This window comes from Ambystoma mexicanum, chromosome 5p (assembly GCF_040938575.1).
Source record: "Ambystoma mexicanum isolate Mex_15411 chromosome 5p, UKY_AmexF1_1, whole genome shotgun sequence".
Classification (NCBI taxonomy): domain Eukaryota; kingdom Metazoa; phylum Chordata; class Amphibia; order Caudata; family Ambystomatidae; genus Ambystoma; species Ambystoma mexicanum.
In genome coordinates this window covers 1,203,310,802-1,203,325,219 of record NC_090930.1, presented here as the reverse complement: position 1 = coordinate 1,203,325,219, position 14,418 = coordinate 1,203,310,802, and the positions used below count along the sequence as shown (strand labels likewise).

The following is a 14,418-nucleotide window of genomic DNA, read 5'->3' as shown; positions in this document are numbered from 1 at the left end:
TGGTTTGTAAACCCAAGGAATTGGAGGATTCAAAGGGAGTTACGATCAGGAAAAAGTGCATTCATTAAGGCACTTCCATGTGAATGATACTGGCCAAGCATCAGATATGCATTGGAACCGGTTAATTTAAGTAGGGATGGTTATGCTAGGACAAGGGCTATAACCATCTATATTGACCCAGATCATTACAAAACTGTACAGCAGCTTTCAAATTTGGTCATAGGAGATTACACAAGGAACCAACATAAGCAGGCTGTGTGCATGTTTTAAGGTTTAAATTCTTAAGATCAACTCTAAACTTCCCAAAGGAGATTTCATGTGATGAATATACATACATTTTTTAATGTTGCCAAAACCTGCCAAAATCTGTTCATTTCTTTAAATTACTGAGTTTTATACATTTAGAACCAAGCAATAATCTCTACAATATTTTGTACAGCTAGTATCACAGGTATCTGCATTCAAATTAAGCGACTGCAATTTTTAAAAGCATTCAACAGAATCAACGAAGTCTGACGCTGTCTGCCGCGATTTTCATCTACATAACTAATCCACAGTTTGGTAGTGGTAAAAGGTTAGTCACAGCATACTGGATACAGAGAATAAGCCGGAGGGAATAAGCCGGGGAAGACATGTGATGGAGTTGGCAAGAGAGCAAGACTGTATGAATACCCCACCATTAAAAATATGGGAAATAAAAATTAGCCCCTGAATTTACACACAAACTGCACACTATCAACTTTATGAAGATGAAACACGGCATAGGCCTACACACTAGGCCCCTTCCACAAAATGTGGTGTTCTCTATTTTTATGTGTTCTTACCTTACGAGAGGCTCCAGTTCTGGATGAGGATGGTCTTCCCTCTTCTGAGAACCCTGGCTTAGTGCTCGTAAAATGGTCTTATCAAAAGCTTCAGAAGACAATTCTTTTGGAAGCTTGGGTAAAGAAAAAGAAAAAAGTAGGAATAAACTGCAAGTGCATTTAATGTCGGAATGAATACTTTATTGTAGAATTAGTCTAAAACCTCACTAAATTTGAGTTATGAAGATAAGGAAATCAAAACGTTATCAAGGTTCAAAATGTCCACTTGCACGAACAATTTGCAAGTCATGGGTTCTTGAAAAGTAAGAAATGGTGCACTGTTCGCGTATGGAGAACGAGAGAGCAAGTGACTGTGCCTAGGTAGTAGATTACAACTGGAAATGTTCATGCACAAATCAGTTTTATATTAGAGGTGCAGGTTAACAACTCTTGATTAAAACATGAAAATGAGCCTCAGTGAAAAAAACCTTGTAAACGGAAGGAAAGCATTTCTGAAATACAAGTTAGATACACAAACCGGTCAGGACATGTTTACTGCAACCATTTATGTAGCATGTAAAAGAGGAGAATAACTACGTTAGGGGTACAAAAGGGGTCAACCAATGCAAGTTTATTCGGAATATTAGTCTATGAAACATACAAAATTTGAAACTGGTAGAAGCTTTAGAAATGCATGCTTTTATATTTCATTGAAAGTATTAAACAGCTCAAGTTAATTTAAGCAACCTTTTAAAATCCATTAATGTACCAACCTTATGCTGACTCCTTGACTTTAATGTGCAATTATAAGTACAGCATTCCATTCCAATAACAAGGCAGCTACCTCCAATACATGGTATTTCACTAAGGTAATCTTTTACAAACCATTTGTACTGTTGGTGAAGCTTCCTATGCACTTCCGATTGGGAGGTTAATACAATGGCAACAGCATTTAAGTGCATATTGACAAGCAAGTTAAACAAGCATCTAAGCACCACTACTTCAGAATGTAGTAACCACATTTCCCAAAAGGCATTAAGACAGAATAAAATAAACACTCAAAGTGTAAGTTTTCATTTTGGGCAACAGTATGAAGAATGCACTCCCAGTACCCACAATATGAACCCAATGTGATCAAATTTGACTGTTAAGGTGAATGAAACTCCGTTTTGATTCAAATCTTTCTCTGTAAACTTAAACCACAAATCTACAAAAAAGATAAGTCCCTGAAGAAAGTTTTCATAAATTCATCAAGATTTGTTAAGTACACGTCTGAGACCGATGAAGCATAGCTTTTAAAAGTGCCAAATGCATCATTAACCACAGGTAATTCAGCGTGCAACAGAAATGCAAGTGGAGCCACGTGTTTTAAAATTCGTGTTGGCAGATTTTTTTCTTAACTGGCCGATTTTGTAAGAATCAGTTACATACAAGCCAAGATTTGGTGTCGTTCCACTACCAGGTGAGCCCCCAACTATTACATTTAAACATGTAGCAGTTTGTTTCCACAAACACAAGGATTTCATATTGCTTAAGTATGGCTCTGGCTCAAAGGGATTATCCTAAAGCGAATAGTGTACTAACACTTAGTGTACATGTTATCTCCTATTCTTAGCTGATCCAAACAAGGTTTGCGTCAAATTTTATAATTATTTCTCACTGCAGTGCAGTTCTATACTTGAACTCTGGTAAATGCCAAAAGGGTACCACTTGACCTTTCTTCAGCTATGCTATATGGGGAACATATTGAAAAGTTGTACATGTCCACCAAGTAAAGAGCACTGCCTCATTGTTAATGCTGAAGGTATTGAAATTGTTAAACTGAGGAAAATGCTGAATTGGTTCCCTTCGCACCATTATTAATGCTTTATGAAAATGTAATACTTTCCAGGTCATGTCCTAGAGATCAAGGAATATATGCATTTTTTTGTGTTTAATTTAATACAAATGTGTTGCGCACAAAAAATCCACATACCCACCAGAGCAAACTTATTTTCTATTATTAACTAAATCTATCCATATGTTATTGTATCAGTCCACTTTACTGCTGTTTTACAGGTTCCCATCTTCCAGTATATGCATATTCACTCTCAGTGCACCCTTGTAATTCCCCCCCCCCTCCCTTAGCCTGAGAGGGTGCCACAGGCACTGAAAGGCTTTTGGACAGAGGTCTTCTGGATCGTCAACCCCTACACCTTCTCAATTCGCCTCCATGGCATTTGTAAATTAAAACTAATGTTTTCCAAAGATTTCACTTCTTTGATCAACAAGCTCCGGCATACACAGAATCTTCCTTTTACATGCATCAGATAGCATGGGAAGGGTGTAAGGCTGCAAATTAAGATGCAATGAAGACACAAGTTGCTGCGAACCGAGTTAAAGTGAAAGGGAGAATGCATGAGATGCCGCCAGTCAGAGGGGGACCTTTGCCGAAGGCATCTATCCACTGGGCTGCTAGCGGAACCCCTACTCTCCCCCGACAGAGAAAACAGTCAATGTTCATATTCTGTCTACAGTGCGGATCACGGAAACTCCTTGGCAGAGGGGATGGTTGGGTGGGGTGATGAGGAATACGTGGGAGGAACAGCCAGTCGAAAATGTTAACCAGGGGCAAGTACCTTGTTCTTCAAATGGACTGTCTCCTCCCACGTATTCCTCATCTTTGATATTCTCCCATCGCAGTGTTTTGCAGGAGGTGGGAAAGCAGAGTTCAATTTTGATTTTTACCGTGTAAAACAGCCTTTCCAAATCTGGATTCTCAGCCCGAAAGGGATTCTAAACAGTACCAAGTGGCAGCATTGCAGATTTCCTGCAGCGGAACCCCTCACCAAGTGCTGAAGTGGCTACACCTCTAGTTGAGTGAGCCCTTATACCTTCAGCAACCTCTTACACAGCCACATTAACATTCAGATATACAAAGTATAATCAACAGCGTTTGTTTAGTAACTGCCTGTCCCATTCTGTGGCCCGTGTAACCAACAAAAAGTTGGTCGCCCAGTCTTCTCTTAGAAAGCCTGTTACTATACATGCTTAAGGCTCTTTTAGGGTCATGTCTGTGTAACCTCTCCTCTTTAGATGGATGAGGAGGGTAGACAAACGATAAAAAAATCTTCTGCATCAAATTAAATTGTCTATTTTTTTCTAGAAATGAAGGACGAACCATCAAAACTGTTGTCTTTGTGGAAATCCATGAATGGTTGCTTAGAATATAGGGCCTGAAGCTCGCTCACTCTGCGAGCAGAGATAATGGCCGTCAAGGACACGGTTTTCAAAGCCAAATCCTAAGTGGAGAAGAATGTAATGGTTTGAATGGAGAACCCATCAGGAAGCTTAAAACTAGGTTGAGATCCCAGACCGGAAAAATGCATGGAACCAGCGGGAAAATGTTGGTCAATCTTTTTAAAAGCATGACAGTAGGAACCTTGTTCAGTATAGTGCTTGAAAATGGAAAGCGCAGCCAGATAGTCCTTGGTCGTAGCAAACTGTAGCCCCCGATGGATTAGATTTAGGAGAAAAGACAAAACTGATGGTGCGTCACAAGAAAATGGATCAATTACTTTATCTCTACACCAGATGCAGAACTGGTCCCAACAGCAGCAGCATAAAGATTTAGTTGCTGGCCTTCTGGCCAAAAGCAACACCTCTATGACGTCTTCCGGAATGTCCCAATCTTTGTAACTCAACCTCTCAGAAACCATGCGTGGAGGTTGAGGGTCCTAATCTATGGATGAAGAATGCGGCCTTGCATTTGCGAGAGGAGATCCTCCCTTTGTGGAAGACTAATTGTAGGGCAGATGGACATTTCCAGAAGTTATGGATGCCACGTTCTGCTGGACCAGTCCAGGGCAAATGGGATCATAAATTTCCAAAGCTTCATCCGGCTCCTGAGAACATGAGGAATGACGGGGATTGGTGGAAACGCATACATCAGTGGAAATTCACAGTTAACTACGAACGCGTCCCCTAGGGCTCCTATGAGGAAATTCCCTGGAGCAGAACAGGTTGCCCTTCCTGTTAACATTAGACGCAAACAGATCTTCTTGAGGGTTTCCCCAAGGGCAAAGATCTCTTGGACTTCCTGAGCCAGCTCCCACTCGTGTGAGACAGTCGCCAGGTTTTCATCTCCGGCCAGATGAACTGCCAAAGATTCCTTCTTGCAGTGCCCAAAACCAGAGCTGCATCACCTCTCTGAACAGTGGTAGTGATCCTACATCCCCCTCTCGTTGAGATAATGGATGGCCACTGTTGTCTGTCATTATCAGGACATTCTATCCCCGTAGAGGGCAGAAAGGCCATCAGCACCAGTCTGATTGCCCTCAGCTCCAAAAGGTTGAGATGCAGTTTGGACTGAGACCAGCGTCCGCTGATAGTCAAACTGTTGGGGTGACCCCCCCCCCCACCCAACCTGAGTGGGAGGAGTCTAACCACTGATCTCTGGCCATGGTTGCAAAGGGGTGCCCCTTTAACACATTCTCCTCGACGACCCACCAAAGGAGATCATGCGAGACCCTGCTTGGGTCTGTACCAGATCAGTCATCCTGCCGGAGAATTGTGACCACTAAATCCCGAGTGCCACCTAAAGGGACCTCATCCTAGGCCCCATCCTTGGCCTAGAAGATAGTCCCTTCTTTTGTTCCTCCCCTCCCTTTCTGCACTCCTCTCCCTCACCTTTTGTTTTCCTCCAGCTCAACCAGCAATGTCGTCAGGCCTAGTATGGTAGTCGCCTGTCTGTTTCCATTTCCTTCCCACTCTCGCCCTCCCTTCCTTCCTTCCTTCTCCATGTCTTAGCACTTCCACTATCTGAAATATCATCAGGCCGAGTACGATAGTTAATTTCACATCCTTACTGTTCATGGCCTGTAAGAAATTTGTATTTTCCCTTGTTCCCTTCCTTGCCTTGAAGCGCTTTGAAATGTGTATAGGTGCTATTTAAATAACCTATCATATCCTCCGGCGGGCTTCTGGCACCAGAAAGATACAGGATGTCCGAGACCGAGCAACCTCAGAAAATCTAAGGCCGGAAGATTTGGGGCACTCTGAAATGTGCTTACTGTCAGCGATATGTGGGTAGCCCTTACCACAGGTGGAGAAGCTTTCCACAAATAAGAGTCCAGGACTACTCAAATGAATTGCAGCTTTTTGGAAGTTGTCATGTGGGACTTCTTGAAGTTGAGGGAGAATCCCAGTCTCGCGAGAGCGACAGGTGCTGTCCAGATGTTGCAAAGCACGCTTGGATGAACAGGCTCAAATTAGCCAATCCTCCAGGTAGGGGTAGATGTAAATACCACTCCTCCGTAGATTTGCTGCCACCACCACCATCAGCTTGGTAAATACCCTCAGGCAGCGGTCAGTCTGAATGGCAGGACCCAAAACTGATAGTGAGAACTGCCATCAGCAAATCTCAGGTAGTGTGTGCTTGAGATGAATCGGCACATGAAAATAAGCATTCTGAAGATCCAATTACCCCATCCAACACTGGAGATGATGGACCAGGAGGATCAGCGAAATAGTGACTATCTTGAACTTGTCCTTCCTGAGGAACTTGTTCAAGCATCTCAAGTCAAAGATTGGTCACAACTTGCTGTCCTTTTTCACATCAGAAAATAAGGTGTGCATCAGTCTTGCTTTCTTTCAGGTACATGTACCTGTTTGATTGCACCCTTCTCCAACAGTGTCTGAACTTCCAGTAGGAGGAACGGATCTGGTACTTTCAAGGACTGGACTCTTGGGGGACAGTTCCAAGGTCTTTTCAGAAAGTAGAGGCAGTAGCCATGGGTGACAGTTTATACAACCCAAGCATCTGTTGTAATGCTTTGCCATTGCTTCAGATGCTGGGCTAACTTGCCTCCCACTGCAGACAAACACTGAGTCTTCAAAATAGTTTAGGGGTACTGGCCAGTGCGGAAGGCAAGGAGACTAGCAGCTCCTCTGCCCAACCAACCTCGGCTGCACTGTGATCATCTTCTCTGCTCCCTTTGTGTAAACTGGCCTCTTGCTCTCCCAACAGAGTAATATCAAAATCAATGATCTATCCATACCACATTAAAAGATTGAGTTGGTCGACTGTTGGGGCGTGTCTAATGGCCAGACTCAAGACTTTGCTGCTGCCTTAGATGACTGCAATTTCTCAAGGATTTCATCTGCTTTTGTTCCCAACAAATCAGACAATGCAAACATCATATCCAACAGTCTGGATTGAGAGTCAGAAGCAAACCCCAATTTTCTTAGCCAGGCAAAACATTCAAGCACTGTACCAGCAGCCATACAACAGCAAATACAGTCTGCAGTGTTTAGACCTGACTGCAAGGACTGACACATAGCATCTTTCCCGTCCTGAATAATGCTAATAAAACCATCCCTTTCTTCACCCTCTGAGATGTGCTCCAATGCCATGGCAATTACCTCCCACAAAGTGTAGGTAAACGTTGCCATTGCACAAGCTGCATTGGCTGCCTTCAGTGTCAAACTCCCTGGAGGAAAGAAAAAAAAAAACATTCTTTCCAATAGCATCAAGCCTTTTATCCTCCTTGTCTGGAGGAATCGTGGGGCAAGCTGCTCCCTTAGAAGCAGCAATGGCTGCTTGAACAACAAGGCTTTGAGGACCTGGATGTTTTGAAAGAAACTCTGGCTTGGATGAGGGTCTGTATTTCTTAGTGAAGTCCTTGTGGCCTGCAAGAATGGTGTCCAGACTTTTCCAGTTCTCCAAGACCCTAATCTTGACTGCAATATGAAAGGGAATGACTGGGACCATAGGTGGCCCCTTATCCAAGATATCAGTCGAGTCATCTTGTTCATATTCAGATGATTTAGCCCAGCTCTGGTATTCTATAACCTTTGCATTACTGCTCTATAAGAAGCATCAGCATGTCCGGCGCCTTCACGGGTGCCAAAATCAACTTCTGGGGGAAGTATCCAGACCACTTGCATCCTTCAGGGTGTCCAAAAGGTGCCTCATTCTTGATTCCTGGGATATCTGTTCCTCTGGAAGACCAGGAGTGCCGTACTGGTGCGCAAAACCATAACCAGCCTCCTCCACCGGCTCCTCATAAATAGAGGCCATACACTTGGTTTGTAAACCTTTGACTGTTCCGAATAGGAAGTAGAGCGCCTTGACTCAGATGACTTCAATGTTGATCTGCTAGACTTCGATGCTTTTGACAGTGAGTGGGTCGGAGGAGGGTTATATCCCTTCGAGGTATACGAGAGGACGTTGAATCCTTCGACAACCTGCTGTCTGGGCTCTTGACCACATGGTCAGCGGTTTTTATAGACACCCTGTCGGCCTTCAGCGCAATGGGGTCAGGAGTCTAACAACTTCTTCGAAGGGGTCAACATTGCCGCCTTCTCAAGCCCTTCCAACATCTGCAGGTGGAATCTTTCCAGCTCTGCTTTACTAGCACCCTTCTTCGGAAAGCTTACCCTACTGCCTTTGGGCAAAGAATTCCCCCGATCTGGGGCGATGAGGCCTTTTCTTAGATCGCCTCGAAAGGGAACAAGGTCTGGAATGTTTGATGCGCTTACTGTTCCTCTTGGCCCAGTATGGAGATCTTAGCGTCTGAATTCTTTTGTGGGGTTTACCAACGACTACTTTAGGGGTGGTTTGCCCAAAACAACTTTCCCCCTCCTCTCCTTTAAAGCCTTTCCAGTCAGAATGGCACAATCCAAAATCGTAGACCTTGCGGCCTGACCCCAGGCACCATACACATACCCAATGTGGATCGGTTATAGACATCTTAGCCGAACACTCGGCACATCTCTTGATCGTTTTCGGGGGAGGGGGGGGGGTCTACATTTTTAGTAACTATTAATCGAACAGACGAGGCAAAACTATTTGAGCAGCTGTGCAGAAAAATGGAACCGAGGCAACAGGCGCAGTGCGTGCCTTATTTCTAATGTTACTCGAGGGCGACGGAGGCCCTTGAAGGACGCAAGGTAGACCAAGTGCGGCACCCTCTGCAGAGAAAGGTTTGCGAGCAGGATATAGCAGTATGTCAAAGATGAGGAATACGTGGGAGGATACAATCCATTTGAATGTGAGAATTCAGGTGGGAACATGACCACATTGCATCTCACTGAATGGCCTTAAAAAGCTTAAAGAAACAGGTCAGTGCCCCTTAATGACAGGGGGAGCGAAGAGGTGTGGTGAGGGGCTAAAGCAGAGTTGATCAAATGTCAGGCAGTGCGTATGCAACCTTCCTGCCTTTCAGGGACAATTGGCTTCAGTGAAGTCTCACAGCTGCGTTGTAGAAATATATACATATATATTTATTACATTTATTTTACGCCCAGGACCCGAAGATATCAAAACGTAGTTACAGACCGTGGCAAAATACAGTCTTGAGGTCAGGCACAGTAATGCATGCGCTAGAACAATTATACATTCATCACACATTACAATTATGTACAATAACGCAGGGACTAGGCCTAAACTGGTCAGGCTCTATATATGTATTAGAACTGATTGAATAACCAGGTTTTGAGCGATTTTTTGAGTTGTGGGAAGGAAGTTTCATTCTTAATGTTGATGGGGAGGGCATTGCAGTGCCTGGATGCGAGTACTTTGAAGCTGCTCCCGCCTGCTTTTTCTCTTATATCGTGGGACTTCTAGATTTTCGCTATTGTTTGATCTGAGGAGTCGTGTGATTTTTTTTGGGGGACTGCGTTGAGGTATTTTGGCGCTTTATTGGTGATACATTTGTGGGTGATACTGAGGGTTTTGAAGAGTATTCTGGCTCCGATGGGGAGCCAATGGTTTTCTCTTCTGATATTAACAATGTGGTCAGATTTCTTTGCCGAGTGCCGCTCGAAGGTCTTTATTTTGCATCAATTGGAGTTTGGCTAAATTTGCGTTAGGTGTGCCTAGGACGTTACAATAAACGAGCTTCAAGAGTATAAAAGTGCTCTTGCTAGTGTAATGCAGTTTTTGGCAGGAAGGAATTTGCGGCTGAGGGAGATGAGTTTGGATGTGGAGGAGGCAAAGGTACTAATTTGTTTGGTCATGGTTAAAGAGGCATCCAAGTATACACCAAGTGAAATGGTATAGGATATGGCATTTGTAACGCGCCTATACACAAGTGTTTCAAGGTGCGACGAGGCAGGGAGGGGGGGGTTCAATACAAGGGGAAGACGATCCTACTAGGCCAGGTGTCATTTAGATCGCGCAAGTGCAGGGGTAGGGGGAAGGGAAAAGGGGAAGGGGAGGGAGGAAGTGCAGTACAGGGTAAGTAGAATAAAAAATAAATAGGGCCAGCTGGTGGCAAGTGCAAGGTAAGTGCAGACAAGTGCTGGGAAGGGGGGGGGCTGTAGGGATACAGAGACAGACCCGCAGTGCAGGGGTTGCCAGGGAGGCAGTGCAAGTGGAGTGGCTGGGCCAGGGACCGAGGTCGGTGAGAGTGGCCCAGTTGCAGATTCAGTGCAGTTTCAGTGAAGGATTTAGCAGGGGAGAGGGAGAGAGAAAGCAGAAGCAAAGAGGAAGGTTTTGAGGTGCTTCCGGAAGTACTCTTCACTTGTTTGAGTACTGGGATTGTATTGCCATCAATGGTGAAAGCCGAGTAGGCAGTCTCTAGGGAGGCGATTTTAGATGATCCTAGTATTAGTAACTGTTTTGTCATCATTGAGACAAAGGCAGTTAGCCATCCAGTGTTGTATTAGCGAGTAGATTTTGTTAATAGACACTGTCTTGCTCGTGGTTCCCTGTTAGGGGGACGAGGATTTGGGTGTCATCTGCAAAGTTGGTGTAGATGGCACCCATAGCATCCAGTGCTGCAAAGAGAAGCTTGGTATATGCGTTGTAGAGTGGGTGATGGGCAGGACGCCCAATGGGACTGGTAAGGGTACGGCTGATTCTCTGATGGCCACTCCTGAGGTCCCATCTGCGAGGAAGGATTTGATCCACTCTGGAGTCGTTATACAGGTTGAAGTTATTGGCTAATGTGGCACTGAGTTTGTCATGGTCGACCAAATCGAAGCCTGCCGATAGGTCTAGTAGCACAAGTAGGCATAGGTTGCCCGATTCTCTGGAAGCATCCATTTGGATCTTCAGGTCGAGTAGAGCTGTTTCGGTACTATGGTTCGGTCGGAACCCCGATTGTCGGTCCCCCAGAAGTTGGTGTTCCAAGTGATTTTGGATCTGGGAATATGCTATTTTGTCTATGATTTTCAGGAGAAATGGGACAGTGGTTATGGGCCAGTAGTTGGTGGGGATCGATGGGTCCAGTATTGTTTTTTGGAGGAGGGGTGTTACCCATGCTTTAATACTGGCAGGGACTAGGTTAGAACTACAAGCAGCATTGACAATTTCGGTAATAATGGGTGCTAAGGTGGGAGCACAGTTTAACTAGGTGGGATAGAAATTTGTCTTCTTTGCAGTTGGAGGCTTTGAGTTTGGCAATAGTATCTAACACTTCTTTATTAGTGACTGGGGTGAAGTAGAAAAGGGCACATGGAGTAGTTTGAGTGATAGTGGCTAGGTTAGGAGTGGTTTTTTCAGCAAGGAGTTTTTTACTGTCAATTTTCTTTTGTAGGAGTGTTATTTTAGATGCTAATGCATCTTGTATTGTAGAGAACCATACTTTACTGGTATTGTGTGGTGCTGAGATTCTCAAGCTCTGAGGATGGCGAATAGTTCTTTGCTATCAGAGTTTGTGTTGGTAATGCGCTGGTTGAACGCGTTGGCTTTGAGCGATTATAGCTAACTTCTATTTTTTGTTGGCTGCTTCAAGGGCCATTGCCGATTCTGGGCTATTGTTTTTTCTGTGTGGGTTCGAGCGATCCTTTCACGCGTCAGAGAGGCTAGTTCTTCATCAAACCAGAAGCAGGAGCGTTTATCCGGTTTCCACATTTTTGTGGTAACGGGGGCAAGTGAATCAGTGGTTTGGGTGAGGCATTGTTGGTAACAATCTGCTAGGTAGCTTGGGTCATTTGTATTTGGTGTGACCATGTTTAGTGCAGAGCTCAGGAAAGGGGATCGATTGTAAGCCGAGAGCTTTTTAATATTTCTAGTTTCGAAGGTGTCAGATGGTTTAGGGCTGGTAGGGTCGGTACTACTAGACTCCAATGTGAAGCTGATGACGGAGTGGTCTGACCACGCTACAGGGAGGATGGAATCTATGGTGATTTGGGAATTAAGGGTGAGAATCCAGTCCAGCGTTCTGCCTTTAGAATGAGTGGGTTCATTAACTTTCTGCGCAAAGTTCATGTCTGTCATGGCTTTGTGGAAGGCAGATGCTTCCGAGTCGGAGGGGTCTCCAAATCCTAGTTTGATGTCCCCTAGAATGACACATTTAGTTTTAGGCTTGATGGGCGTGAGCAACAGTGGGATGTCTAGGTTGGGGTGTGTTTTTTATTGGGTGATCTATATAACACTAGGAAGTACGCAGTGGTTTTAGGGTTGGAAGTGAATTTGACTAACAGGAATTCATAGCCCTGTTTTATTCCAATGGGCATGCTCTATATTGTAGTGAAGTTCTGGCTATTATGGCAACTCCTCCTCCTTGGCGGTCGTTTGTCTGTTCTAAGGATACTGTATCCTTGTGGTATGGCAATGGTTAGTAGTGGGCCTGCAGCCGGGTGTAACCAGGTTTCGGTGATCACTAGCATGTCAAATTGTTGATCTATGAGGTTATGGATTTCTATAGTGTGCGCTCCGAGTGATCGGGCATTGATGAGTGCACCTTTGACCTTGCGAGCGAGGACCTGTGGTGGTGTGGTTTTTGGATTACGGGGCTGCGTAGGGTTGTTCCTCTTTGTAGTAGGTTTATTTTGTTTTTGGGGGTGGATTTTGCTTAGGCGATCATTACACGAGTTAGTTCTTGAGGTTGGAGTGATTATTGTTCTATTAGACTTAGGCCCTTGGTAGTTGGAACTGGTTCTGTGTCTTGAGTCTGGTGATGCCTAGAGACGGTATGGTTTTGTTATTGGGCATAGAGCCGGGGGAGAGGGAGGGGTGCGGGGTTGAGATGGTGGGTCAAACTAGGACTGGTGATCTTGGCCGGGGTGATGACATTGGTCCTGGCATTCTAGTTGTGAGCGGTGGTGGCGGAGAAAGGGGCTAGGGAGGGCAGAAAGTGGGTGGGACATGGTACTGGTTGGTGCCGCTGGCATCCTAGCCCATCATTGACCTTGATGAAGTGGCCTCCTGTGCAGGGCATGGAATGAGGCATTATGCAGAACAGGAACATTAGGATAGATAGGATTGTTAACATAGTTGTGGACGGGAGGTCGGATAGTAGTGGTGAGCGATGGCAAGAAGGCTGGGCAGCTTGTGGTGGTTGGGTTGTGGGAGACAACAGCTAAATCAGATCTCTCAGCAAGCAATACTGAGACAAGAATGGTAGAAGAGTAGGTCTACTTTCCCTGTTAACTAGTAGGCTTGAGAGTGGCTAGGCTAGTTCAGGGGCATATGGAACAGCATGGGCGATCATTGTTCGAGATTAGCTTTAACTGATGGTTGCAACGAGGAGCGCAAAGTCTAGTTAGAGTATATGGCATATAACACCTGGTGTAGCAGGCTCTGCGCAGTGGGTCTGAAGTGGTGAGTGCTAGTTGGAGGAGGTGGTCGTTTAGACTAGGTGGGCCAAATACTGGGCACCGCCTAAGGACTTGTCTGCTCATTGTACAAAGTGATGTTAATTAGTATGCTAAGTAAGAAGGTTTACTTGCGGCTGGATTTTCCAATGCTGAATTCCGATGGCATCTGCTCCAGTAGGTGGTGTTCCGGTGTTGATGTCGGCCGTGAAACAGCGGGTGAGGGCATAACTGGGGTAGTCTAGGTGAGCGTGGTCGGGAGTGGTGAGCAGAATGGTGCGGTAGAGTGTCCTGCACCGTGCTGCCAGTGAGGACAGGGGTAGACAGGGCGGGGCCTTCGTTTGCGTGGGCCTTAGGCGAGGTGGGCCGGCTTCCGCCTCCGGCTTACCTCCCCGCCTATGGCTGTGTGCACAAGTTATTGTAAACAATGTGAGATTGGCGGCCATCTTGGGGTCAGCTGCAATGGTTGTTCCTCGTGGCTCTGGGTCAGGTGAGAGGGTGTTGTGGCTTGAAAAGCATTAAGGCAATAAGGGCCTGGCTGGGATGCCGCAATACACATTTACCAGCAATTTCGGCGGGCCACAAAGGTTGCAGTAGGCATTGGCAGCAATCACAAGAAATTCAAGCTGCTTCTGCAGCAAGACGGCGATGCGGGCAGCTGATAAAGCACGGCTGCTGGTGTTGCAGATATATATATTTTCAATGAAAAACTTTCTTAAAGGGACGTTATGGTTAAGTTGCACTAATAAAAACCTATGAAATTCAGTAAAAAACATTGTTAAAAAGGACGTTATGGTTACGAGTAAAATCGAAAAACCCCTGAAATTCGCCAGTTATGGTAAGCTAAGCAACCATAACTCGCGCCACCACTGTGCACTGCTAAGACTAACACCCAGGACAAAGATGACATCACAAATATTGATGACATCACTGATGACCAAGAAGATGAGGTAGTGGAAGTGGTAGAGGAAGTGCCTACTTATGGCACCAAGATCAAGTCACGGGTGTGCCAGTTCTTTGCTACTGTTGGGAGTGTACCAAAAGCTAAAGCTACCAAAGTGAAATGCACTGAGTGCACTCAGTCGCAGAC

At 45.2% G+C, this 14,418-nt stretch overlaps 1 protein-coding gene across 2 annotated transcripts in view; it reads right to left on the bottom strand.

The window, feature by feature from the left end:
* ZCCHC2 (zinc finger CCHC-type containing 2) overlaps positions 1-14,418 on the bottom strand; it is a 762,062-nt gene that overhangs the window by 519,499 nt on the left and 228,145 nt on the right. For both annotated transcript variants that reach the window (XM_069613675.1, XM_069613676.1), the window contains exon 5: positions 825-937. In XM_069613675.1, coding sequence (XP_069469776.1) covers positions 825-937 — 113 coding nt within the window. The remainder of the gene's footprint in view (positions 1-824; positions 938-14,418) is intronic.